Here is a 26577-nt window from a genome sequence, read left to right as displayed (position 1 = left end):
TTGTTTAGGTCATTAATATAGGTCTTTTGAGTTTGTAATATTTCTATGGAGAAAATCATTTGACGTCCTCCATCGGCACTTCTCACATCATCGTCAAGTTATTGCACACTTTTATTAGACTCATTTAAGAAAAATCAAGAATAATTTGATTTCTTGAAACGAGACAGACACATTCCTAAAAATGTCAATGTATGCAATAATCTTCAAAAATGTGTTGTGCAACGTATTCAATCATCATCAAAACTCATAACATCATAATGTATGACGCTTGGTTATCCGGGAAAGTATTGATTTTGAAAAATTGTTTTTGTTGAAAGTCTAAAGTGTGTTTTGTTGTCCGCTTTCCTTGGAAATGATCATACAAATGGCTTCTTTATATGACTATATTTTCACATATATGAAAAACACACAGCACTATTATACAGTCTCACATGCTGCTACTTTAATCACATTTTATAAGATTTGTTCTCATATTTATAGCCCATCAGAAAAGTGCACTTACCGGCACATGTGGTCATGTTTAATCTACTGCCAGAGGATTAAAATAGTCTGGTCGAATTATAGAAACTTTCCCAGCACCCTTTGGTTATCGTCTGTGTGGTCATTGAAAGGCACGTCCTGTTGGGGATGGTTTTTCTTGACTCATCCATTGCCAGGCTTTGTGTTTGTTAAAAGCAGTGAGGTCGGTGCCGATAAAACAGAGATTAACCATAAAGGCCACAATGCTCTCTCAGAAAGACATTCCAATGAGAGCAATGTGTTTATGTAGGATTGCAGGTTTAGATGTGTGTTGCATCTGCTTTAGATCAGTTTTATTACTACACTACAGCAACCGTACACGACAGCTGCCTTTAAAGAAACAGTTCACTCAAATGATAACAGAATTTAAATTTTTGGCAGAACAAATTCCTTTATTTGCAGCTGCACAATGGGCCTGCTTCTGTCATTGATCACGAGCCAAAAGAGTGCTCATTCGCCCATGCAGACAAATATATCAGGCGCATGAGGTGCATATCCATGTGGAGAGAAGACGAGTATTTAATGACATATCAAAACAGGGTCATTTGTCTCCTGGTGGGACAGAAACCCTCAGGGACTCCGGGACCTACGTTGAGTGTGTATGACTGAGTTCACGTGATATGCCCAAAGACACAATTGTACGTATTGAGGGAGTAGTCTTCATCTAATTTGCCTAAAACCTATGACAAATATGTTTTGTTTTGCTCTGTGATATTTCATGTTCACTGAAATTCTGGACCTGGAACTCGGCAAGTCAAAGTGCATTGATTCATTTTTAGTGACGTGATGTTTCTTTATTTACGTTTGGACGTAAAGTCACAATTAACAGACTTCTGTTTAAGCAATGTTTTTAAACTCAGCCTTCATTTGTTTAGGGTACCTTGCTTCACATGTGATAAAAATGCTTTGACAGTTGTAGAAATTCCACTTTACGTCTGCCGTTTTGTCATGTTAACATTTAATTAAAGGTGATTTAGGGCAGTTCTCATTATATGGATTTATGAACGTGGATGCAGCGTGACCTCTGTTCACACAAGCATGTATGTGTTCTGCAAATATGCAAATCCTCGGAGTTGGACAAAATTCAGAATTGAAGAATTGCCTGTCTTTTAATTCATGAGCAAGAAGTTGAATATTATTAGTCACGCCGTACGGATGTTCAATTAGAACTCGAACTGGATTGAAAGTGAATGGAATTTGTAACATTGCAGTTCAATTTAACACTTTCATTAGTCCAACGCAAGATTTGCATCCAAGCATAAAAAAATCATTCATTTTGAATAATTATATTTTTAAATATACATATAAAATGATATATAAAATGTAATTATTATTAATTATAAGTGAAATCACTAAACACAAAGAAATGTATATATGTAAATACAGTTTTTATCTTAAATATTGATTTCTAAGATTGGAACATTTAGATGTAATTTAATTTTGATTGTATTTAAATTGAATTCAATCATTTTATTCATTCCAGTTTTTATTTTAATTTAATTATTTTGCTAATTGTTTAGTAAGATTAATGGAAAATTAAATTTGATGCGAACTCACTGACGCATAACCTTAAACAAAATAATTGTTTGCATTTACCATAAGGGCAATGTCCGACATTCAGGAAATGGATAAAAGTTCGGCCCATGCTGAGATGTTTGGCCTGTTTTTTGCATCCTACCCATCCACATCGATTGCCAAAGATCAATACAATTAACTTAGCAGCCACTACTGCTAATTGCATCAATCAGAGGCAGAAAATGTCAAACTATACATGTAGATCTAAAGAACAACTCATTTCAACAACAAGAACTCTTATTTGACGTCTCGAAGGATTGAGATGTCTGGTGTGTTGAACTTGTGTGAAGAGCAATACGTGCTGTGTAACAAAGACCCAATCAATGAGCTTCATTTATCGGGTGCATGTGTAAGGTAATTGTTGATCTTGACGCCTGGGTTACCTCCTTGGAAAAGAGCAAGCCAATGTTTACATGCACAGATCTTTTTGGAAGTAGATTTTTTTATACTGTATGTCTTGCTGTTGATCTTAGATAACATAGTTAGTAATACTACCTACTTTTATAATTATTCACCGGTACTGACTGTTCTTAGTTCAGGATGCTTAGTGTCAGGTGAGTTTCCTGCAGAGTTTGGTTGCATCCACACAATGGAAATGGAGAAGCAAGAGGCAACCATTGAGCCTTTACACTCGTGGTGTTTGTGTTGCAGATCAATGCAGGAAATTTACTATTTTAGGAGTCACAGTCATACATTCTGACATATATTGGCAGTGGGCTATTCAAAACTACTGTAAACTTTATTACAGATGTCTTTTGATGATGTTAAAATGTAAATGGAAGGTATTTAATGCTGTTGAGGTGTGAAATTGTGAAAAACACATTTGTGACCCTACATCATAAAACCAGTCTTAAGTAGCACGGGAATATTTTTAACAAAATTATATTTTTTTCGTTTATGCCCAAAATCATTAGAATATTAAGTAAAGTTCATGTTCCATTAAGATATTTGATAAATTTCCTACCTTGAATATATAAAACTTTATTTTTGTGAGTGGATGGCCTGCCACAGTGCCTATGATTAACAACTTCAAAGGCAAATCATACATCAAAATAAATATTTTTTATTCATCTTTCAGATTATGTAAAAATCGCAATTTCAAAAAATTGATCCATAAGAAGGTTTTGTTGTCCAGGATCCCATATACAAAAGTATGTAGCATAGTTGATACTACTGTAGTACTAAATTTGATACCACATTGTTACTACAAAGTTATAAATGCTAGTAAATGTGGTTGTTTTTATAAAAGTAAAACAATTAAAGTATAAATATTAACAAATGAAAACTTAAATTTGTCAGTAATTAAAACCAACACAACAATGATACAAATTAAGTTAACAACCAACACAAATCAAACCAGATAATCAAGAATCAATAACTATGATCACACTTTCTTATGTTTATGATTGTTAATTAAATTGGGTATTTATTTATTTGATTTTTATTTGATTTCCACACATGCTTACAGTACACGACATATACTATTTATCATATACTGTTAATGAACATAACGTTTCTACAGTGCACATAAAACTCTACGGAGTTATTTCAAAATGTCATCTTCATTATATTTTTTCCCCTTTCTCTCTCTCTCTCTCTCTCTCTCTCTCTCTGTCTCTCTCTCTCTCTCTCTCTCTCTCTCTCTCTCTGTCGGTTCAGGGGGTATTAGCTTCAGTCACATAAATATTACATGGACTAAAGATGATGGTAGCCATGAAATATTAAATATCAAAGTCTCCAGGTCTGCTGACGAGTGTGAATCATTGTGATGAGTACTGCATACTGCAGTGTGTGTACATATTTGATTATTCTTATGAGTGCCAATTCTTAACATTTCAATGTCCTTAAAATATGGGGAAACCTGTGTGTAATTTGTATAAGGTGGACTTTACTGGTTTGAAATGCACATGGATTGGCCAAAACATTTAATTCTCCTGATGTTTGTTAGGGAGGATAAAGGGGTAAAATGAGCCTAATATGAGACCAATAAAAGTGTGTGTTATCATGCACACTTTTGCTTCTTAGATTATTATACAAGTGTGTGTGTGTGTGGTGAACAAAGGTTACCTATCACAACGTTTGTGTACGTGTAATGTTTGAGAAATATTTAAAAGCAGGTCTCATGTTTCCCACATGCTCTTGTGCTTCTAACATTAGCCATTCATCTTAGCCGCAGCTTTATTGTGACATTGTCCAAAATAGAATTTCCTTTATCTGCCGAATTATCTGCTCAATCTTCATAGATATTCTTCAGAATGTGAACAGTATTCACTGTCTTGCTCTCTTGTCTTTTTATGAGATGAGATATAACTGTTCATCTGTCAGTCGTTATAAAGTAGAGTCACAATGCAAGACAAGGTGAAGCCAACTCTTGTGGCATTAATGATATGCTCTGTCACTGATTCAGACATCTTGATTGACAGTTGTGTCACGCGGGGTGTCATTTTCGTTTGCATGTTTGGTCCCCATAGTTTTAGGTGTGACATTACAGTCATGTTATTTCCGACAGTGGGCTGTAGAAATGAGATCAGCACATTGTTTTTTCTTTCTTTTATTTAATATTAAAATATTAAAATATAATATTTAACTTATATTAATATTAAAAGGATTTTGAAGCATGAATGAAAATTGTAAACTTTTGATTGCTGCTCCCTTTCGATCTGTCTTGTAGTATCTGACCTTACGAATGACATAAATATTTCTACACACATACTTATTTTATTTCCTATACTGTATGTCAGAAATATAACATTCTAAGAGCCAGTATAGGGTTATGTAGTGTCATTGCTTTGATCATATGGCGTTTTGAAGTCAGATGCTTATGACACAAGTGAGCTCATGCTGTAATGGAAACAGGGCTGGTAATAGAGTTTTAGAGGCACAGCTGACCCCACTGCTATATCCATTCCTGTGGCGGTTGGATCCAAACAGACCCGCATGCCGTGAGCCTTAAACAGCCCCTCGTGCTTCCGTTATTTGGCCCGTTAACGTCATCACAGGACCCCATCATTCCCACAATGCCCGGGTAGGGCAGCTGCAGAGGCCCCAGCAGAGATGTTAGTGACTCAAGGTGGCAGGTGTTAACTCACATGCCACATCATCACCCTTATTTTTCATGAACCTGGAACGCACGGGTTAAGGGTCACACTGTCAGTCGGAAACCTGTAGGGCAGTGCACCGCGCTGCAGGATGCATTATACATGATGTTGAAATGAATCTGTGTATTTATTGAATGTTATGTTCATTTTTATGCCACAGGACTCTCAAATTCCAACATAAACCTGCCGGGTCGAGAGGATCAGGGACCCACCTCTCCGTCACCGCAGTTACAGGACAAAAACGCCAACAACCACACCTCTTCTAACTCTTCAAACCCTGCTCCCGTTGAGAACGGCAACCAGATCTCTAATGGTAATGGCGCACAAGGTTAGAACTGATAAAAGACTGGATTATGTCGTGCTTCAAATGTTTTACAAGGGAAAACACCCATCAATCACCATCTTATGGCAATTCGTAACTTTTTTTATGACCTGACTAACTTGTTTGAATTTGTACGATACCATTTGTACTACAGCTGTGCAAATAATTGTCATTTTCTACTTCGATTTTGTCTTCTAACATTTATGAAATCAAAATAACCATTTCATTTTATCATGTTTATTTTCTTTTTTTTTTTTTCTTTTTTTTTTAATGTTATTTGTTTATAATTTATTCTATTTGTTTTTTACAAGTATTTACATATAATAAACGTATATATTATTAATATATTTATTTTCAGTATGTTAAATCAAGTGTTACATTTATTAATTATTTATCTATTTGTTGATTTTGTTAAGAAAACCTATGAGTAGTTGTGATCTAAACACTGGGGCAAAATAATTGTTATAATAATCTACCTATTATAATAAATAAATATATATTCTACCTATTATAATAAATGTTATAATAAATCCTATTTTTGTGATAATCGTAGGATTCAATTTAAAATCGTACAAAGGAATACAAAATCTTCTCCTTGTAAAAAAGTTATGAATTGCCAAAAAAATCTGGTTCAGCCGTCTCAAATGTGATTAAGGGAAAAGTTCACCCAAACATGAACGTTGTATCATTGTGTTACTTTTTATAATCTACTGTACTGCTAGTCTGCAATTGTAATTACCGTGAATGGGGACCGGAGCCTTAAAAACGACACATAAAATCATCATAAAAGGAAATATAATCATTTGGGAATATATTGAGGGTGCATTAATGACAACGGATGAATTTCTTTAAGAAATGAAGAGACTGTGCCGAAGCCAAAATCTCATTTTAGATTAGGCCATTGTCTTTTGCATGGCCTAATATACATCCATCCAATTTATTCAAAGGTCAATCGCACATCATTGGCTGGGCCAACCTAGCCCCAAGGTTTTTTTTCGCAGCTCCAACAACTGCGTAACCTTGGCCCACCTGAGTGTGACATGCACCGCAGACAGAAAGCCCAGAGAGATTTAAATGCATGAGAAACAGAAAATGTTAAAAAGAATAAGGAAGTGCATGAGATCCATAGAGAAGAGAAATGGAGAATTGGACAAGAGAGGAAGACGTGAATTGACCCAGAAGATTTCACTGAGACAGTCTGTGATTAAAGTCAAAGACCCTGGAGTTGATAAAGTGCTCTCCGGAAGAACCAGGCCGGTCGCTTAGCCTTTTGTCTTTAGTCTCAGTGAGGCTTAAACTAACACATGATAGTAAATAGCATAGTGCAAGTGGAAGTTATAGATAAACCTGTATACATTCAGCCATTACTCCATATGCCTTCATCTTCAAGATGATGAAAAATGATCTACACATGCGTTTACTGAAGGAATTTTTTGGAGTAACTATTGACAGAAATGCTATATAACACACATAACTATGTGTTCAGAGGTGTATAAAAAGCTTTCATAATGAAGCGTTATGTTATTAACCCAATAAAATGAACTATTTCTATCTACATACACCGCGGGTTCCCTTCCATGGAATTTACCATGTTGTTTGTAGTATACACCCTACAGAGCGATTCGTAAATACATTATCTCCTTCCGCAAAGAAGCAGAAACGCAACATCATCTTTGTCCTGTTAAGCCACCTTAGTGCTTCGAAAGGGAGGGGTGGAGTGATCCCTTGTTTGCAATTTCTCAAGATCACCGCTAGATGCCGCTAAAATCTCCACATTGCTCCTTTAGAGCATTGAAAGAGGAGAGTTTAAGACATAGATCATTAAGGCTTACGAATTCTGCAAAAGAAATTCTGAAACACAGGAGGGATGTTACATTTCAGATCTGTATTTTCTCTCTTTTAACAGGGATGTTGGAAGACGAGGGGCATCCAAAGTCAAATGCATCCAGCACCTCTGTGATGCACAGACACATGGACAGCCATCACACTCAGGTGAAGCACGCATACAAACGTACACTCCGATACACCTCGCACACGCTCTCTTGAGGCATCTGTCATCCGCTCCTCCACGGGGAGGAGGTCTCCTGTGACCCCAAATGGCAGATGTAATCATGGGTAATGAAAGCGAGAGCGGGTCCCATGTCATTCCAGACTCAGCACTCTGCCAAATGAAATGAGCAGAAGCTTATCTGGAGATCGTATTCAGAGTTGCATTAGAGAGTGCCGCGACGCTCTGGCCCGGCTCTCCTCGGCTTTGGATGCACCGCAGGAAGAGGTCAGAGTGATCACCGTGTGCTTCTCAACATCTCACCCGTGTGTCCCGAAAGCAGGGTTACCCTCACCACCCATGAAAACTTAATGAGGATACTCCAAGAGCTTCTGCATTTGTAACGTTATCTGTATCTCTTTCCGGCCGGTGGGGTTGGGGATCAACAACCGGTTCGTATTTAGAAATGAGGTTAGTGCGAATCATTCCTAATGATGATTCAGGAACCTTAATTCTGAAGCAAAAGCATGAAATACCAGCGCCTCCGATCTCTACTGACGTAAAACATTCTGTCCACATTTCTTTACTACCTAGTGTTTCAAGTGTCACTTATAGAAGAGACCTATAATTGGTTCTGAAGAACGACGCATGTATTGAACGGTGCATCACAAGATGTTTTTCAACCGATGAATAGAAATATGATATATATAGAAGCTCCTTTCTTGAAGTTAAAAATCTCGAATTAAATTAAGAATACATGACCCTGACTGTAAATAAAACATGGTCGATTGCTTCGGATGCCGGATAAAAATGAATCAAGGCTGAATCTTCCGAAACGTCTAGTTTATAGATAGCCATGACTGTGACATTCATGGCATGCCGTGGGCACAACGGAATGCACGTAACTGTCACAAACAGGAAGACCATAATAGGAATTAGAAAGCCTTGGCCGAACGCACAGGATTTGAGGTAGTTACGTCAAATATACGTATGCGTGCGAGCATATGCGCACGTCCATAGCTAGAGCAGACACCATCTGTTAGCTTGATGGGATTGGGTACAGATATATGGCAATGTCACATGCTGACAGCAAAGAGATCATTCTTTGATTTATGGCAGTCAAATGCTCATTTTATAAACTTGTATGCTTTGTGGCGAGATCCAATACCTACAGCTGTCTCGCATAACTGTATCCTCAGCACTGAATGACTGTGGATCTGCTCCAAAACCTAGCGTGCTGCCTACCCGACAGCATTTTAAGGGCATACTTCTGAGGCAAAGGCTTTTTCCAGTGAGAATTATGCTGCCACCATACATACCTCCATTTGATTTGACATCTGAATCTGAAGTTGTTTCATATATTGTATCACAGTGAAGGCAGAAAGTACTTTTAAAAGCTCAGTGAGAAGATACAGGACGGACTGAAAATCCTTATTTACTCACCCTTGTGTCATTCCAAACCTATATAACTTTCTTTAAAAATTTGAAGAATGTTGATAAGCAATCTTTGACTTGTATTGTACGGACACAAGACCACAGTATAAAGAGTCATATACATGTTTTCAATGATACAAGGGTGACTGAATGATGATGAATTTGTTTTATTTCACATTAAGGAAAATATATTTGAGTGCTCTGCTGTAAATATATTTTTTTTAATCCGAAAAAATACAGAAAGCATAAATTGGGTGAAAGAGTTTGATTTACATTTTTGACGTGCAATTTATTTATACATACATATTTATACAAGATGTTTAATTACCTTTGAGTGTATAAGATGACTTCTCAAACTCAAAATTATCTGTTTCTATAGCAACACTATAGACTATATATAATACTATATAATATATGACACTATATTGGATGTCTTTAAATTTATGTCCACAATAATTTTGCATTAAGACATTAGTCTAAATTAAAGGGACACTCCACTCAAAAATGAAATTTCTATGTTTGGCTGAACACTGAGAAAGATATTTGGAAGAAGGTTTGCAACTGACAATGCTGGGGCATCGTTGACTACCATTGTAGAAGTAAATTATAGTCAAAGGTGGCCCAGAACTGTTTGCTTTCCTAAATATCTTTTGTGTTTAACAGAACCAAAAAAATGATACAAGATTTTTTCTACTGCGGTAGTTTTTCAGTTATATTAATTCTTAACAGAAATATTATGAGATAACAACATAACTACATTTGAAGTGTTTCCGGTAGAACTATCCAGTTTACAGGTTCCCATTATCAAATCTTTGTAAATGCTTTTTTACATCTCGTAACTCTTAAATCCGACACGTATCAATGCTAATAGCTTAGCAACATGCTAATAGCAAACTCAGCTATGGTCAATTGTGAGCCGTGTCTTTCTTAACTTGATTGTTTAGAAACCTCTGTAAAGCGTCAATCAATGTGATTCCATTCGAGTGTGAGGGTTTGGGACAGAGCTTGTAATTTTTACCGTGCCTGAATAATCTCTCTGCTTTGCTCACGAGTCACATGTGTGTTACATTAATGGAAATGTGCTTTCATCATAATCGAAAGTGCAGGAAAGGATATATGTTTATGTGCCTCCTTTACACACCAAGGTGCGCCTGTCAGTCGCAACACATAATTTGCACCCCCCTTCACCCCCCCCCCACAATAGAGGCCGACACATTGTATGACTTGTGCTGCACCATAATGATTTATGAGTATACTATGTATATACTTTGGCCCTGAGGTGTTCTTCCGTAAAATGCGAGCGTTCATATCCGTCACATGTTATTGAATAAGAAACAAGCCGTAGTTATCAGAACTGACTACAACTGTGTATGTTTCCTGAGTGAAGAGTCCTCTCTGGATTTGACTCATCGGCATTGTCATTTTACCCAGTGCTGAAAGCTGCAGATTGTTTATTTATAAAAATGAGGGAGCAATATGTTTCCTATTTCTCTGTAATAGCCCGGGCATCCTGCGTTTCCAATCCAGTGTGTTCTGACCCAAGCCGAGAACGAAAGAAGCTTGTCATTATCCAAATGAACACACAAACCACTCTGTCCCGTACCTTATGTAAACTTCTGTCAGAGCACATTATTTAAAACATTGCAGCGTTCTTTTTCCGAATGGTTTAGAAGTGCCTTTGTGTTAATAAATTGAAATGCAATATTTGTTTTTTTCGGAAGGCAGGGTAGCTGCACTTTGTGTTTCACTTGGCGATACCCGAGACAATCGTACCTCATGCAGCACTGAATGCCACGGTCCCTCTGGTTATCGGATCTCATTCTATCCTCTGTTTCCTGCACGTGTCACATGATAGGGGTCAAGGTCACAGGGGCTGCATTGCAATGATGCGGAAGTGTCTGGAAAAAAAGATTTAGACTTCGTTCTGCGTGGATATATTAGCTTACTGTTTACCATCTGGTGTATATTCTATACTTTTTTGAATAGTAAGTTAAAAGTATGCATTTTTCCAAACATTGTGGAATTTTTCGTTTAACAATAGTTGTTGTAGTATACATGGCTCCATCCCATACACCATAAATAAAGCTTTAATTATTTAAATGGATAATGAAATATTCACATGTACAGAATTGCCCCCTGCAGAGGAAATAGAGCTACATGCTAGTGCTCTCTGAAACTGGACACTAACCTTTTAAACCACATCAGCTAGAGTACATACTCACTCACTGCAAATACTGTCCTACACTCTTTAAAATACGATGGAAGTCAATGGGGTCCAAGAACTGTTCGGTTATAAGCATTTTTCCAAATACCTTCCTCTGTGTTCATCAGAACAAGACATTTATACAGATTTGGAACAACTGAAGTTGAGTTTATGGAAATCCCTTTAATATTTGTAAAGAATCGTCACATGGATCTTCTACCTTTAAAAACAATTCATGGACACAAAGTGCAATGAAAAACTATGAAGTTAAAGCACAAAATGATGTACTGATAATCTTTACCTCAACCTGATTAAATAATGAATAAATTAAACATTTTCGTTTCTGGTTAACTGTTCCTTTTATAATAATATTAGGCCCAAACCGTGATCCTAACCAGAGTTCATGACAGTCTTAACATAGTTATCCATGTGCCATCAAAGAACCCATCCCGGGCCTGAAACAAGGTTTTATCTGTTCCAGTAACAGGCATCCTTTTATCTGAAGACCTGACTTTAAACAGATGGCATTGACTATGTGCTCCCATCACTCAGATGTAACCCCACCAGGGGTCATCCTCAGACGGACACTCTTCCTCTTAATGTCCTTATGGCGCTCGGAAACAGGAAGCAGCCTTTTAATGCCCCCTAACATGTATTAGCGCACGTCTGCTTCATATTTCCCTGTCTCCGCTCTCTGTATCTCAGTTCTCCTCTCATCTGGTCCATCCGGTCTTTATTGATCCGCATCGCAATGTCCCATAACACGCGGAAGATCATGATGTTTAATTATTGATCAGCTTGGTTTCGCCGGAGATTGCGATTGAGAGCGAGAATGTGACGGACACGCTCCGGTCTTATTGGTATTCTGATCCAGCAGGTGGTAAAGATTCCTTAGAAAATGACAGCAGAAGTGTTCCCGCACTGGCCGTCGGGTGATGGAGCGCTCTTGATTTGTGTCTGTGTCCGAGAAGGTTAAAGAGGTCACACAAGAGGCCATCTTTGGGTTCTCCACGATTGTGTGATACACATTTCTAGATTCAGCGAGACCAATATTTGAATTTTAAAATGTACGTCATTGCATCACAACAAAATATCTAAATATATGGCACATGCACCCTTTTTGAAATCAATTTGTTGTTTATATAATGTTTAAAAGGTTTCAATTAATAATAAAAAATATATATTATATGCATATATATATATATATATATACTGTGATTAATTTATAAACAGCAGACACATGCACAGTGCTTTGATTAATAAAATTATGTTAACCAGGAAGATCTTAAAGGGATAGTTCATCCAAAAATTCTGTCATCGTTTACTCACGCTCGTGTACTTTTATACCTGTTTAAATAACTATGTTCCGATGAACACAAAGAAAGATATTTGAAAGAATGTTAGTAATTTCTAGTTCCGAGACATCATTGACTACCAAAGTAGGAAGAATTAAGTGGTTTTCAAAGGTGCGCGAGAACTCTTTGTTTTCCTAAATTCTTCAAAATATCTATGTAGTAGAGTAGGCGGGGCGAGACCGTGGTTCGAGTCCGGTGAGTAATTGTGAATTAGCGCCAGCTGTGCGCACACCGGCCTCGAATCACGTAGGAGATGGGAGCATAAAAGGAACGAGCGACCGGACCGTCGAAGAGAGAGGACCGGGCCCGAACTTATGTTTGTATTTATATTATGTTTTGTTCGCCGGCGGTCGTCCGTGAGGGGCCGCCGGCTGTTATATTACTTTATTAAATGTTTAAATGTTTGCCGGTTCCCGCCTCCTTCCTTCCATTTTATTGAGATCTGTTACATTGGTGCCGAAACCCGGGAGGAAGGAGAGACATGCTGTCGGAGAGTCCTCGCCGCCGAGTGGCCTCGCGGTGCCGGAGAGTTCGGGCAGCGCGGACGAAGGGCGTCCGCCAGTGGCTGCCCGAAGCGGTGGCTCTGGGGAAACGGAAGTGCACAGTGCGGCCATTTAGCATTTTTGGATGAACTATCCCTTTAACTTCACACACCTCTTAACAGCAATTCTCAGTCAATTTAAACAATGTGGACTACTCCAGGGTTATGGACGTGACATTTTCAGTCAAACGTTTACATACAAATTCTCAGATAATCTATTAATGTCCATTATATTGAATCGTCTATTTAAATGTTACCAAACCCCTGTTAAGATACTCCAGACATAAAAATGAACAGTCTAAGCACAAGAGATGTGACAAAAAGGATGTACATTTTTGAGAAACAACATACCTCGTAAGATTTCTGTAAATTAAAATGATAAAAAACAGAACCAATAATACCCAACAAATGGAGAAGGGGTGGCTGTTCGCAGAAATAGTTATTATATTTGAATCTTCTTATGCCCATTCAAAAAGAACATGGACAGTTATGGATGTGACAATTCAGTTATGGATGTGACAAATCACTTACCTATGGAAAACTATGGTTTAAAAAGTGTTTACATGACTTTCCAAGACTTCATATGGGTATTTAAACCACCAAATATTGACATCTGACCTATCTGACATTAGCCTGCCAATTGGCCAAAACAGTTGTTTTGTGACACAATGCAATTACCACTTTTCAGTGACCAAACACTATTTCGTGGCAACTTAAACTGTTCATCTGCTTGTTCCAGTAGTACATACTAAAACAAAATATGCATACCAGACCAGCTTCGCTTTGATAAAGTCTTTCCTCGGCTTCTGATAATGCCAACTCATCCCTACATTCACATGTACTTAGCACATCATTTCATGTTGTGAAAGCAATGTATGAAATGCCGTATATGTGTGTTTGAATTCTCTCTCTTTCTCTCTCTCCCTGTCTCTCTCTCTCCTCTCTTCCAGAGGGCTCACCTCAACTTCTCGCCCTTCGGTGCAGGGGCGGCGCTGTAGGCTGGGGGGGCTGAATGATCCCCCGGCTTGTGTAGGGATGGGGTGAGTCTGGTCTATTGCACAGTACCGCACTGGCTGCCCTTCACCTCGCACTTTACCCTTTGTTGCCTTCCATGCGTTGGATGGAAACTGCAGCTCACTGCAACATTCATAGCAGCAGCTCTTGCAATGACACCGTCTCTCAATGGAGGCCGCTAATATGATAATCCAGGATCATATGCGATACCAAGTATCTAGGATATCTAGGATCTGTTTTTTTAAAGAATGTGTTAGACACAGTCGCAGTTCTACGACTGGGTCTCTGTTCACTTATAAAATGAGCTGCAGTTTTTGCTGAAATCCCTCCATTCCTCACCACCGGTGCTTCTTTCGTTGCTTTCTCCTGTTGATCCCTCATTCAATCCGTTTCCTTTTTGTGTTCTCCCCTTTCCAAAGTTTTGCTTATTGATTTTCTTCCGAGACAGAGCCTTTTTATGGAGTTTGTCCTCACGCCGATATGCTCATTGTTGCCTGCTGAATCGTGCCTTATAGGGTGTATGGAGCCGAGCAACGGCTCTGCACTGAATCAATGACTCACGCTCTAATGTTTCAACCACAAACAAATGTTCACATGTGCCACGCATACGGCCGCAGGGAACTGTGTGTAAATGATGCGAACGAAAATGTGTGTTGATATCACAGGGCTGGTAACCGGAGGCGTTCAATGTTATCCTTCAGCTTTGCGACACATCTTACCCCAAGTGTCCTTTACCTTGTGGCTTCAGGCAAATATAGGTTTAAAAGTCACCCGGGTTGTCCGATGAGCTTGTTAAACTCGAGGATCGTCGAGGTTCATTCTGGCCCAACCCGGTTTGATGTGTCTCTCAAGGTTTCAGTGTCCGGTTTAGACGTCCTCGAATGCTCAGTCTGGAGGCTTTTCAGGAACGTGAAGGAGAGCAGCTGAGGAACGTTTGTTTGGAGATTATTGTTAGCAGTGAGTCTGGTCGCAGGAATTTAGTTACTTTAAAGGACGTGTACTTGATTTCCCAAGCCTGCATGTGGGCCATAAAGAGTGATATGTCTCCCAAGAGGTTTAGCAGCATCTCCTTACATCCCAGAAAGCTTTTGGGCACACCGTCATTACCATACCATTCAAAAGATGCAATCGCATGATTTCTTTTGTTAGGTGACTTCCAAGCCTCGTTTCAAATATAAACAACACGTTATACAATAAAGGCTACACAGAGCACACACACATTTTTACAAACCGGCCCTAATCCCCATTCCACGCCTTTTGTGTATCCACACAATTGGGTTCTGTGGCGTCCGATCAAAACCAACTAGCAGGTGAAGGTTTGTGTTTTCCTCTCTCAGTGATCAACACCACCGTCCCATTCACTGCCTCCTCTGCTGCCTCCTCAGATGGGCTAATCTTCAATAAACACAGCTTGCGATTTGAGTCAAAGGAAAACATTCAGACTTTCATCTCATTAAGACATAATGAGATTCGGCATTCCTCGAAAGAGTTGACAGCTGTATTCCCAGCGTGGCTTATGATGCTCATGTGCCGCTGAAACGTAGCTTTTCCAAATGTAGAATCAACAAAATGTGAATGGAGAACCAGCTGAGAGCCAGAGAATGTTAGTGAAAGAGGACAAAGAATAGTGGGTTTGATAGTTATTTATACAAAATGAGACAAAAAGTTCAACGTATTTTTACTACATTTGGAATAATTTTAGTGTTCAATTATTTAAATATTTAGCTTTATTGTCTACATTTATTTGTAAGGCAAAATATGTACAAAAATAAGCATATTCCAATTAGCACAGAAAATGTTAGGATATAGAGATCTACACGCTGGAACTTAACGGGGAATTAACACAATAGTTGTTTGAAATTCTTTTACGGTATGTACAGTTGATCTCAAATGATTTTTCTTCAAGATCCAAATTTTACGTTTGACAACAAGTGGCCAGCCATTAAAATGCATCATCTACTGTATAATCATGATCTGTACAAAATTACTAACATGGCTTAAACACATTTACATTTTCAATGTTTCAGCCATGAAGTCCCTTCCACAAACCCTGTATATCTTTGTTTTCAGTGAACCCTTATTTAAAGTTATCTTGCTTATATTATGCTGTACCTTGTGCGGTTATGTTTACGGTTTTCAAGGAAGATGGTGTCACACATCCTGCCCACATTGACATATGCCATATAACAACAAATACATATATGTCTATTGATTTTGTTATCCTGTTTATGTTCGGTGGTGATTGTATCCTTAGTTCCATTGTATTATTTGCATTTAGCTGTTTTTTTTCTCTTTGCTCGGATCCTTTCGAACACTTATCTTGGGGTCGTGACCCACCAGTTGACAATCCCTGTTATGAATATGCTAGTCACTACCAAAGGCAGTTAGAAGCCTTAAAAAGCCATTTGTGCTGTCATTGTTATGCATACAGTGCTGTAAAAAGCACAGATAAGTGAGAGAAACTTATTCTCCGACAACTAAAGGACAGAACATTACAGGGAGAGATTGCAGCAATTGCCCCATCGGACTGAAAATGTGACTTGCTATCTCATAAAACGCCTGTTACTAATGATTCTCTCGCCCTTTGCCCTTTCTATCAAGATTGCTTGAGTTGGTTCTGGGGGTTAATGCAGTCTATTCTTTTCTGTAGAAGCCTAATTCTTGATAAGACAGCGATGAGCCCGATGTCCCCCGTGACCCCGTGCTGAGGTGACATTCAGGCATGACCTGTATTGAGTTCCAGCCCTATATATCTGTGATGGGATGTGCCGGGCTGAATGTCAGGCCACGGGCCGACCCTGTCCCCAGGGACAGGATATTTCCATTTGTCCTGTTCCTCCTCTGATCCTGCTGACCAGATGATCTCATTTGCATGCATGCTTTCAAAATAAGCCCCCTTTAGGTTTAATGGTGACATTCCTTTTGTTCTGTGAACGCTGTTAGTGTGTTGTAATACGATTTTTAATGGTCTTCCGAGCTAACGGCTTCATTTTGCTCTGAGATCAGGTAAGGTGTAGGTGATTTGGAGTTTATTCAGGTGTTTTACATGGACTTGAAAACAGGGCCCAATCACTGAAAATGTGTCCCAAATCGCACACATATGCACTATTCTATGCCAATTTGTAGTGTAAATAGTTTAAGTAGTGTTTGAAATTTTAAGCGTGTGAGCACAGTGTGCGAGCAAAGTTCAGCTGTGGAGAAGATTATTGTCTAATAGTGACTGAGGTCATGTTGGGTAAAACACTGACATCAAAAGTACAGCGTACAAATTGATTTTCTTTCGGTTGATATTAAACTATTTCTTCTAAACGTCATACACTTGATGTAAATTACATAGTGTAAGTGTGTTGTGTGTCATTTGGGACATAGCTTTAATGGTTATGTCACAAGCTTTCGATATTTTAGCAACGGCACCTGTGACGTGTTCATTACTGTATTCAAATCTTAAAATTGGAACTTTGCCTCTATATCGCCATCTCTGTTAGAGACACAAAATTGCAGGTGCTTTGTATTATTTTCTGAAAGTCTTTTGAAGTCAGGTGACGACTAACATGTCCTGTTAAATCCTACCTGACACAGAAATTCTAGCTCAAAACATATTTTTTATGGTCAAATGATTGGCACAGTAGGGCTGCATAACGATTAATGGCAACTAATCATTTGCAAAATATAGCTTGGTGTACTGCGTATAATAATTAAGTTTATATAAATACATACACATCCATGCATAAGTTTAAGAAAAAAGTATATTTAATATTTATAATACATGATATAAATTATTTGTGTGTGTATTCATACATACATCTTTATTATACACAGCACACCAACATGTATTGTGTTAACCAAAAGGTTTATTCTACAAACGATTAGTCGCAATTAGTCATGCAGCCTATTGAATTGCCATTTTTTAATTCAAACACACCTCTTTAAATTAGAAATTATATAGATAGCAGCTTATTCACAAAACTTGCGCAATTGCAGAAAGCATACCGCTCCTGTTTTTCTGAAACCACACACCTCCATTTTTGAAGATTTGTATTATTATTTGTCACCCTTTATGTTTGTCACTTGATTTTTCAAATATCTAAGCAATAAAACATATTAAGAAGTGCTTTGCAACTTTGATAAAACAGTGTTTAATAATTTAATAAGTAAACTGTAAAACTGCAAATTTGGACATTTGAGGTTTGGGAGTGACAGAAACGATATGATAAATGTTATTTAAGAGATGTTTATTATTCAATCCAGCTTTTTTATGATATGATAAACAATTGATTATAACTGTGCATACGTTCAGACGCATTGTTAGTTAAGCAAGCATTTCGCATTTTATAGCACCAAAGCCTTTCACTCATAACCGTCCTGCAAAATGCGTGATTACCACACCACGTGCAAATAAACAATGCTATCAGTAGGCGCAGTTCTTTCTCTGTGAATCTCCTCTGGATGTCCCCGATGAAGGGTGGGCTAAATTTAAACACTAAGTGTTCAGTCAGGCTGTCTGTACCCACAGCTCTAAGCGTGCATGTGTGCCCTTTGATGATGTCCATAAATAATGCAAGGTTAAACATAATGGCCTTTTCGCTTGAATATGAATAGCTACATGTGATCCAGATGCTTTATGTGTCTCTTTGTGTAACGTCCGGATAGCGTTACGGGTGTGAATGCACTGATTAACACCAACGTCATCCATGGTTTCAAAGAGTGCATGTGATTGGGCAAGTGACCGTTTGTCTGATCAGTCCTGTTCACTCTGTGCCATCTTAGGGTTTGTGCTAAGAGCCAAGTTGTGACCAATAGGAGATGTAAATTATGGATCAAGGGCTGTGTGTCCTACTGGTTCTCTCTCAAAATGGCCTGAATTCCATGCTGTGCTGTAACATCCCCGAAAAGTTTATGCATGAGTTCCTTCTCACTGCGAGAAAAAAGCGGTAAAACAGACCAGGGACATCCCATTACATCATGCCATCAAGTGCTGATCCGAGAGCAGTCTCTGCTGTGTGATGCCCCAACCGTAGCCTAACTTTCTAAATCGTTGTCATGCAGAGAACAGGAAGATAAGCCGCTTTAATCAGACTTAATCCTCAAGGTTAAAGCAGTTGTTTTATGATTTGCTACTGTAGAGATCCTAAAGCCATTGCATAGATTTCCCCAGCTATAACATGAGTGGTTTGGGGAAGTGTCATCAGATTCTTGGATTTGGACTTCCACTTTTGTTTCTTGAACTCATTTTTCTTCTCTCAACCATAAGATTATGATTTGATTAGCTAATGGTTAAACTGCACGTGTACTTTTCTAAGCTATCATAGTTATAATTTGTAAGACAATAAAGGAAAAAGTTGTGTGAATTTGGCATAAAGAAATCAAGCCATTTCTTTGGATCGGATGATCATTTTAATTGGCTCTTTAGATCCGGTCTTCAAGTATCCATAGAAAGCACCAGCATTCTTCAAATGTTGTCTTTTGTGTTCTGCAGAAGAAAGAAAGTCATACAGGTTTAAAATGACATAAGGGTGAGTAAACGATGACAGAATTTTCATGTGTTGGCGAACTATCCTTTTAAATCGACAATAGTTAACTATGTGCAGTATCCATATCGGTTGACATGGAAGCCGAATTTATGCGAGCTTGACTAACATGGACTCCCAATTGATGCTATTCTCTTATCATACAGTAGATGGTTTCATTGGATGCATGTGCTGGCCCAAAGTAAACTTACGGCCTGTCTTTGTTGATCAGTCTGGCTAGTGGCTAATAATATAACTATTTCTATTTTAAAGGATTTATATTAATATTAGTTAACATCACTAGTTTATTGTATAATAATTGTATAAAAAACAAAACATATGTTGAATTTTGTTATATTCATTTTATTAAATAAACTATTCGTTACTTGGGTCGCATTTAAATTTAGCCAAGTAACAGCTCTTCTACTGGTGACCCCTAATTATCCTGGCTAGACATTCTTTTAACTTGCTAGCTAATGTAATTTACTTGTTATTTCTTTTGCTTGTTTTCAGAAATAATCTCCATGGACTCTATTTTTTTGCGGATGTGTACAGGAAGTTAAGTTTGGGCCACAAAAGCATGTCGGCACAGTATGTTGTTGCTTTGAAACGTCTATAATACGAATCATTATTAACTTAAGCGCCACAACTTTGCATTTACTCGCTCTTTGCTGTCAGACTCAGTTGGGAGTCCTTTTAAACAGAGAGAACAAATAGACAGGGGGTTTTCTCATTGACCACACCAAAGCCATGTGACTTCCTCTCAACCCTCATATCCGTCATGAATGAATCGGAGGCGCAGCCGGAGGTCCTGATCAATTGGTGGCATTTACCAGCTGCAGATGATTGGGACGGATTGATTGGAATCTGGGTATTGATTGCTTTTGTGTGATGGATGCGAGGCTCGTGGGTGGGTTTTGTGTATGTGCATGCGCTGGAGCTGTGGGTTGTGTTCCATTAGGCAGCAGCTGTCACGAGAGGGTTAGGTTCTGCTTGTCCAGATAGTCACATTCAGTTCTCTTGGGTACTATGAGTAACATTTGTAAATTGTGGATTGGACAGATGTTCATGGTTTAAATGTCCAAATGAGCATCAGGTTTGTTGCTCATTCACCATGCCACTCAATGCCGGATTCATTTCATTCCCTGCTTAGATGCTTTTTGCCATGTCCGGTTTTATCATATAGCTTTTTTGAGATCCAAATTATTTCGGAATGATAATTTGGATCATTGGCATTCTGTGCATGTCCTAAAATGGTAAGTAATGTAGATGCACCCATATCTGCACTATTCTAATCCGCCTAACTGTGTTTTCTAGGTGAGCCAGAGGACACGTGCGGGTGGAGATCATCGGGCCACTCTGCAGGATTTATTACGTTGGCGGAGAAGTGTTTGTGATGGCCGACCAGACTGGCAGAACGCTTGGATCCACACAAACACCTCACCCACCCTAACTTTGAAGAACAAGACGTCCATGACCAAGAAAGCATCGTCCTAAAGATTGTGATGTTCCTGAGTCAAACATCAAGTATCCTGACCCAACTCTTTTGGCCCGATGACCCTTTTTACGTTAAACACTTGTCCTTCTGTATGAAGGCCCAGATTCTGAACTCAGGTAAGAAGGGCATCCTAATGAGATGGACTTGCTAATTTTCCTCTACCCATTGTCCTCTATTTACTTCATTTGAGAGCATGAAGAGATCCATGGAAACACAATTGCTCCAACTTTCCACTCAAACTAAAGGCCAACTGGACCAAAACCAAGAGGCTCTAAGTCTATTACCACGATCATCACAGGGCAGCCAAAAGAGGCACGGCTATTTATCCCATTTACGATGTCCTAAATGTTGTTATGTTTGTAAGATCTGATCTCGTAGCCTTGATCGAGCTAATCTCATGGCTGTGCAAACATCTATTTCCTGTTCTCTGCTACCATGTGCTAGTCTAAGTCTACATGGTTTGTCATATTTTAGTTGAAACTCTGGTGCTGCTCATTTCACATGTGATTGTCCTAGCCTGGGTTGGGAAAAAAGTGCCAGTTCTCTCTCAACTCAAGCACTGAAAGGCACATGGTTGTGACGGACAGCCTTAAAGTTTACAAGACTTTGTTTGTTGACCTCAGAGGTCTAGCCTTGTGTCCTTCAGGTTCAGAGAAGCAGCTACACCTCATGCTTTTCAGGTGCTTTGGTTACCCTCCATCAGAGGTGGCAACCATCACACACAGGTTGTGACCTTAAGAAGAGGTCAGGGTTCAGGGAAATAACCAGTGACATCCCAGGTTCATGACATTTCCACCAGCTTCTGGAATACATCCATCTGTGGTAAGATTTGCACACTTTAGGCCAATACAGACACGTGATTACAACTTGATCAACTTGTTGTTCTGTTGACAACCTTGGAATGCATAAAGCTGCATTTATCTAATGGTTAAGGAGCACAATTCTTCAAATACACCTGGAAACCGAACAGTCATTACTAATGGGAGTTACTGCCAATTTGACCCAGAAACCTCTACAGTATCTCCCGCATTAAGGATTTTTGGACTTTTCTTCAAAGGTGCTCGTGCAAGAATGCTGGGAAATGTGGATAACATGAACACATGCCTCGTAGAAGATTCAGACAGTCCATCTTTCTCAATGTTCCACATGTGTGAAAGAACACAGACCGCCAAACCGAATTCTCAAGAGTCGTGGGAAATTTGGTTTGTACATACAGTGGGCACATGCAGAATAAATATGGAGAATAAATATTTTTGGACATATTTTGCACCAGATGAATCAACAAAAAACAGCCATGTACCTGACAGGCATCTTTTTTTCTTTTTTTGAGAATGAACAGCGCTTGGTGCTTCACGTGTACTGGTTATCTTAACTATGATTGAACTGGTAATATACAGGTTGTGAAGGCAGAATGTATTATGAGTATATTGACATATTGTTGTCTATATATTGAAAAGAGATGCTCGAGGATGACTGCAGAGACAGAAATACTAAGGGGGTTAATTTTATAGTATGAAAATTCATGATGAACTCTATACCCATTCTCCATCCCAACTAGACTGTGGTCAACATTCAATATGTATAAAAATCTAAAATGTACAGAATGTTTGTGTTTGTGCAAGTATGTTTGAGTTGCACTTTTGGCTCTTTTGTTTAAGCTTCATGAAACTGAGCGTGTGCTTATTCTGAAGGTTGTGTCCTATCTAAAAAAGGGGATATACGATCTGACATTGTATAGCAGTGATACAGCTTCTAAAAAGAGCCCATGCTGAAATAATGACTGACCCAATACACATCCCAATACATGTCATGTCTCTTTAAAAAAATTAATGTACATGCCTGTTATATACATATTACATCTTCAAATTTGGAAAAAAATTGACAACATATAATGCCAGGTGTGTTTATTGATTGTATCGATGCAGTTTATTCAAGTAATTTATGTTCAATGTGAAACAGTGTCATTCAAATGTATGACATAGATTTGTTTTTAAAGCTGAAGTGTGTAATACGTTGCACCTCTGGCCTCACCAAAAGAAATGTTGAAAAGTTAGAAAACAAGGTCAAACATTTCCACCAGGTTTTCCACTGTCGGTTATTGGTTGAAACAGGTAGTCGGGCCCCAAACTCAAGGCTATTGGATAAGTCAATGTCAGGCTAGTTGGGATATTCCAACCTGATCTTATGAGAATTATAAACTCTTTTACGAGAAGGCTCAGGATTGCGAGAAAGAAAATCCTGAAATTCTGCCCCTAACGCCACTAGCACGAAAGCAAATCGTATTTAACTGTACGAAGGAGATTTTGAATTCATACGAATTAGCCACATAATAAAATAGTTACGTTTTTGTCGTGAGATCTTGTTGGATATTCGGTAGGGCAATGTTTTAACATGTTTTGGAAGTAAACCTACCAATGGTTGCCTGAAGTTGTCTCTGCACATGAAAGGATAAACAAACACATTTTGACATTGAAAAACATATACACTTCAGCTTTAGATTTGTTGAAATGTTTTGCTGCGAGCATGCACAAGTTACACTGTAGGTCTTCTGACGGTACAGAATCCCCCATTCAAACCCAGAGTTCACTTTGCGGATATAAACCATTTAACACAATTTCCAAATCACTGTAGTAGTATTTAGGGTGTTGTGGCTTATGTTCCATAGCTGTCATTTAACATAACTACACCTATGTTACCCGTGTAATGTGACTATTTTCCATTCAGCCATTCCATTGGATGTATCATTTACTGCTGTGTAGTCCTGCAGATCAGAGACTCAAAATCACTGTGCAGTTTTATCTCATTCAGGCCAGTGCTGGTGGACACCAGGACACATTCTTTGGGTTCAGTTCACAGTTTTAGGGATTTCAGTCTGCTTGACATCACCATTGCTTAACAGGGTTAATAATGCTAGTATCTAAAATGTTTGTTTATTTATAGAAAAATAATTATTTTTTAATGTGTAGTATTGGCTCGTCGTCAATACTATAAGCAGAATGAGACTGAAAAGAATTGTACAGTATGAACTCACTTTTTTACCTTGTTATTGAAAAAAAGGGAACGTATGTTAACGCATGAAACTCTCTTAGCTCCACATCCGTGGCGTCTGTCGGGTTTTTGTGCTTAGTCTGCTTTGTTGTGGAGTTATAGACATCATTCATTCATACCTGGTGCCGTGGAACCATCCAAACACCCTCGCTAAACAATTTATGTTCAAGTGACGTGATGACAACTTCCTCCCAACCCCCAGCTCAGTCCCATCGTAATAGGCTGTTTTATTTTTCTTGTTTTGGTGGCAAAACAGAGACAACCGATATGGTTCATCCGAGCACAATACATGGAGATTGTGGAGAACATTTATCTTAGAGATGAAAATAAACTCATCCTGCGCTTGCCCAGATACATGGAGCTCGACAGAATGTTAAATTAACTTGGCTGTTGCTGTCTTTTGTAGTCAATGTGTTTGTTTTTATCACAAAAAAATCGGATAATTCTGTACATTATAATAATGCCTAATACTTCAATACGTGTGTTTGAGGGGAAAGAAAAAAAATGTAAGTCTTGGTACCTTATTTTGTTTTCGAAATGTTTTATAAAATTCCTGTACAGCAATAAAGCACAACAGTGTCGGTCTACTGAAGTAAAAGAAAACATTGTTTCTTAGTCAAATTTGTTGTTCATGTTCACTCAGAATAACTGAAACCAGCAGCCCATATACTGCATGGACTGGGTGATGTATTTAAAACAGAGATATAACATTAATTTTTGTAGCATTTTTTTTGTTACATGCTTTTGTAATTTTATTATTTATTTGTTTATTTTTATGTTGTTACAAGATTTTTTTTTGTTTCAATTTTTTTTTATTTTTGTTTATTAATATAATTAGATTTTCCAATCATTTTTAGGCCAAAATATTACAGAATTTTTTGCAAATTGAAATAACCTTGATTAAATATCGTCGTTCTGAAACCTTGGATGTCCAAATTCTCTGTTTTTCAAAAAATGGGAAAAACACAGTAATTAATCATTTTAAAAGTACAAAGTTTACAATCACTATAAAAGTTGACTTGAAATAATGATTTATGACAAATAAATATGAATATACATGGTTTCAGAAGGACAGCAGCAATATTTAAAATATATTAACGATAATCTTGCTGGTGACATAAAATTAAGAGATTATGGCCTTTTAATGTGGATTTCTGGGCCATTAAATTGATGAATGAAATTATTCACTCTTGCTTGTAATTATTTAATAAAAAACGACTGTGCATGTTAGATTTGCATGTTACATGTATTTGATGGCTATATACTGTAGTTGAAATGCTGGTTCCTTCAAAACAAAATCAACTTTACAAGCCATTCAAAATTTAAATAAATTATCTAAAGATATAGATCGGAGAGTTTTGCAGTGACCATTAACCAGTTACACTTCAATATCACAATGTTCTGCATCTTCAACAACAAACGATAGATTAAAATCTCACAGACCGGCTATAAATAGAGGCTTTTCCTTAAGACTAAAACATCAAACATCCGGTGTTGTTACCCAGCACACAGGGTAGTCAGCACTTGTGTGTGTGTGTGTGTGTGTGTTGTGTAAAATATTGCATAAGATATGTGAATGAGAGTTGGCTGTGTATGTGTGTGTGTGTTTACTGTTAGATGGTGCTGGGCTGGGTACAGCGCCTGTGTAAGCTGATAACACTCTTATCGCTTACTGGGCTATAAAGACAAGCAAAGACTCGTAAATCAGACCACACAGTAGAGCGCACGCACACGCTAGCCCAGTCACATGTTCAAAACAACACAGCATGCTCTCCAACTGTAAACAGAATCTGCTACGACGAACACACCTTGCCATTTACAGTACGTTATCGAAACAACACAAGTTACTATCAATACACAGAAAAATCCACACATGGACCGCATCTGAAAGCTCCAGGAACGAAGGCCTTTGACTACTGACCATGGTTTTACTACAGTTAAAATAAAAAAAACATGGCTTTACTACAGTTGAAACCAAAAATCATGGTTACTGTAGTAAAACAATGGTTATCACAAATTTACCATGGTTTTTTGTAAAAAACCATAGGAAACGATGGTTACTGTGGTAAAACCATGTTTTTTCCCTAAGTAATCAATGCACCAAAAAAACATGGTTACTACACTTGTACCACAATAAAAACATGGTTAATTTTCGTAATGACACCACACATGCGTATGTTTGCAGTCAATAGGATACATCAAATACATCAATACATATCAATGCTGTTCATCTGCCTTTGCCAATAATGGAGGGTGGGGGTTAGGCGATCTCTATAGGCTCTTCATTTAAATGGAAATCTGACTCTATTGATTACACATTCAGACACAGTATTATACCTGCCGTGCAGCCCAGCAGTAGATCAGCGCTGCTGGATCTGAAATGAAATGATGACTTTAGATTATAATGTGAGAATTATTATCAGCCACTGATATATGGTTTGGGCTTCACACAGTGTTCCTCCATAGCAAGGCACCT

At 38.1% G+C, this 26577-nt stretch overlaps 1 protein-coding gene across 5 annotated transcripts in view; it reads left to right on the top strand.

Annotated features, from left to right (window-relative positions):
* myo16 (myosin XVI) overlaps nt 1-24691 on the top strand; it is a 158896-nt gene extending 134205 nt beyond the window's left edge. For 2 of the 5 annotated variants that reach the window (XM_056754901.1, XM_056754899.1), the window contains exons 33-35: nt 5353-5520; nt 7421-7506; nt 20873-24691. In XM_056754901.1, coding sequence (XP_056610879.1) covers nt 5353-5520; nt 7421-7506; nt 20873-21052 — 434 coding nt within the window. In that variant the 3' untranslated portion in view covers nt 21053-24691. Of the gene's footprint in view, nt 1-5352; nt 5521-7420; nt 7507-13984; nt 14075-20872 lie in introns of all 5 variants that reach the window. The other 3 variants (XM_056754903.1, XM_056754902.1, XM_056754900.1) reach the window with 3 other exon arrangements.
* The last annotated feature ends 1886 nt before the right edge of the window (nt 24692-26577 follow it).

Source organism: Triplophysa dalaica, chromosome 8, assembly GCF_015846415.1.
Source record: "Triplophysa dalaica isolate WHDGS20190420 chromosome 8, ASM1584641v1, whole genome shotgun sequence".
NCBI lineage: Eukaryota > Metazoa > Chordata > Actinopteri > Cypriniformes > Nemacheilidae > Triplophysa > Triplophysa dalaica.
Note: the sequence above shows the minus strand (reverse complement) of the source record. Positions and strands in the feature narration are given on the sequence as shown.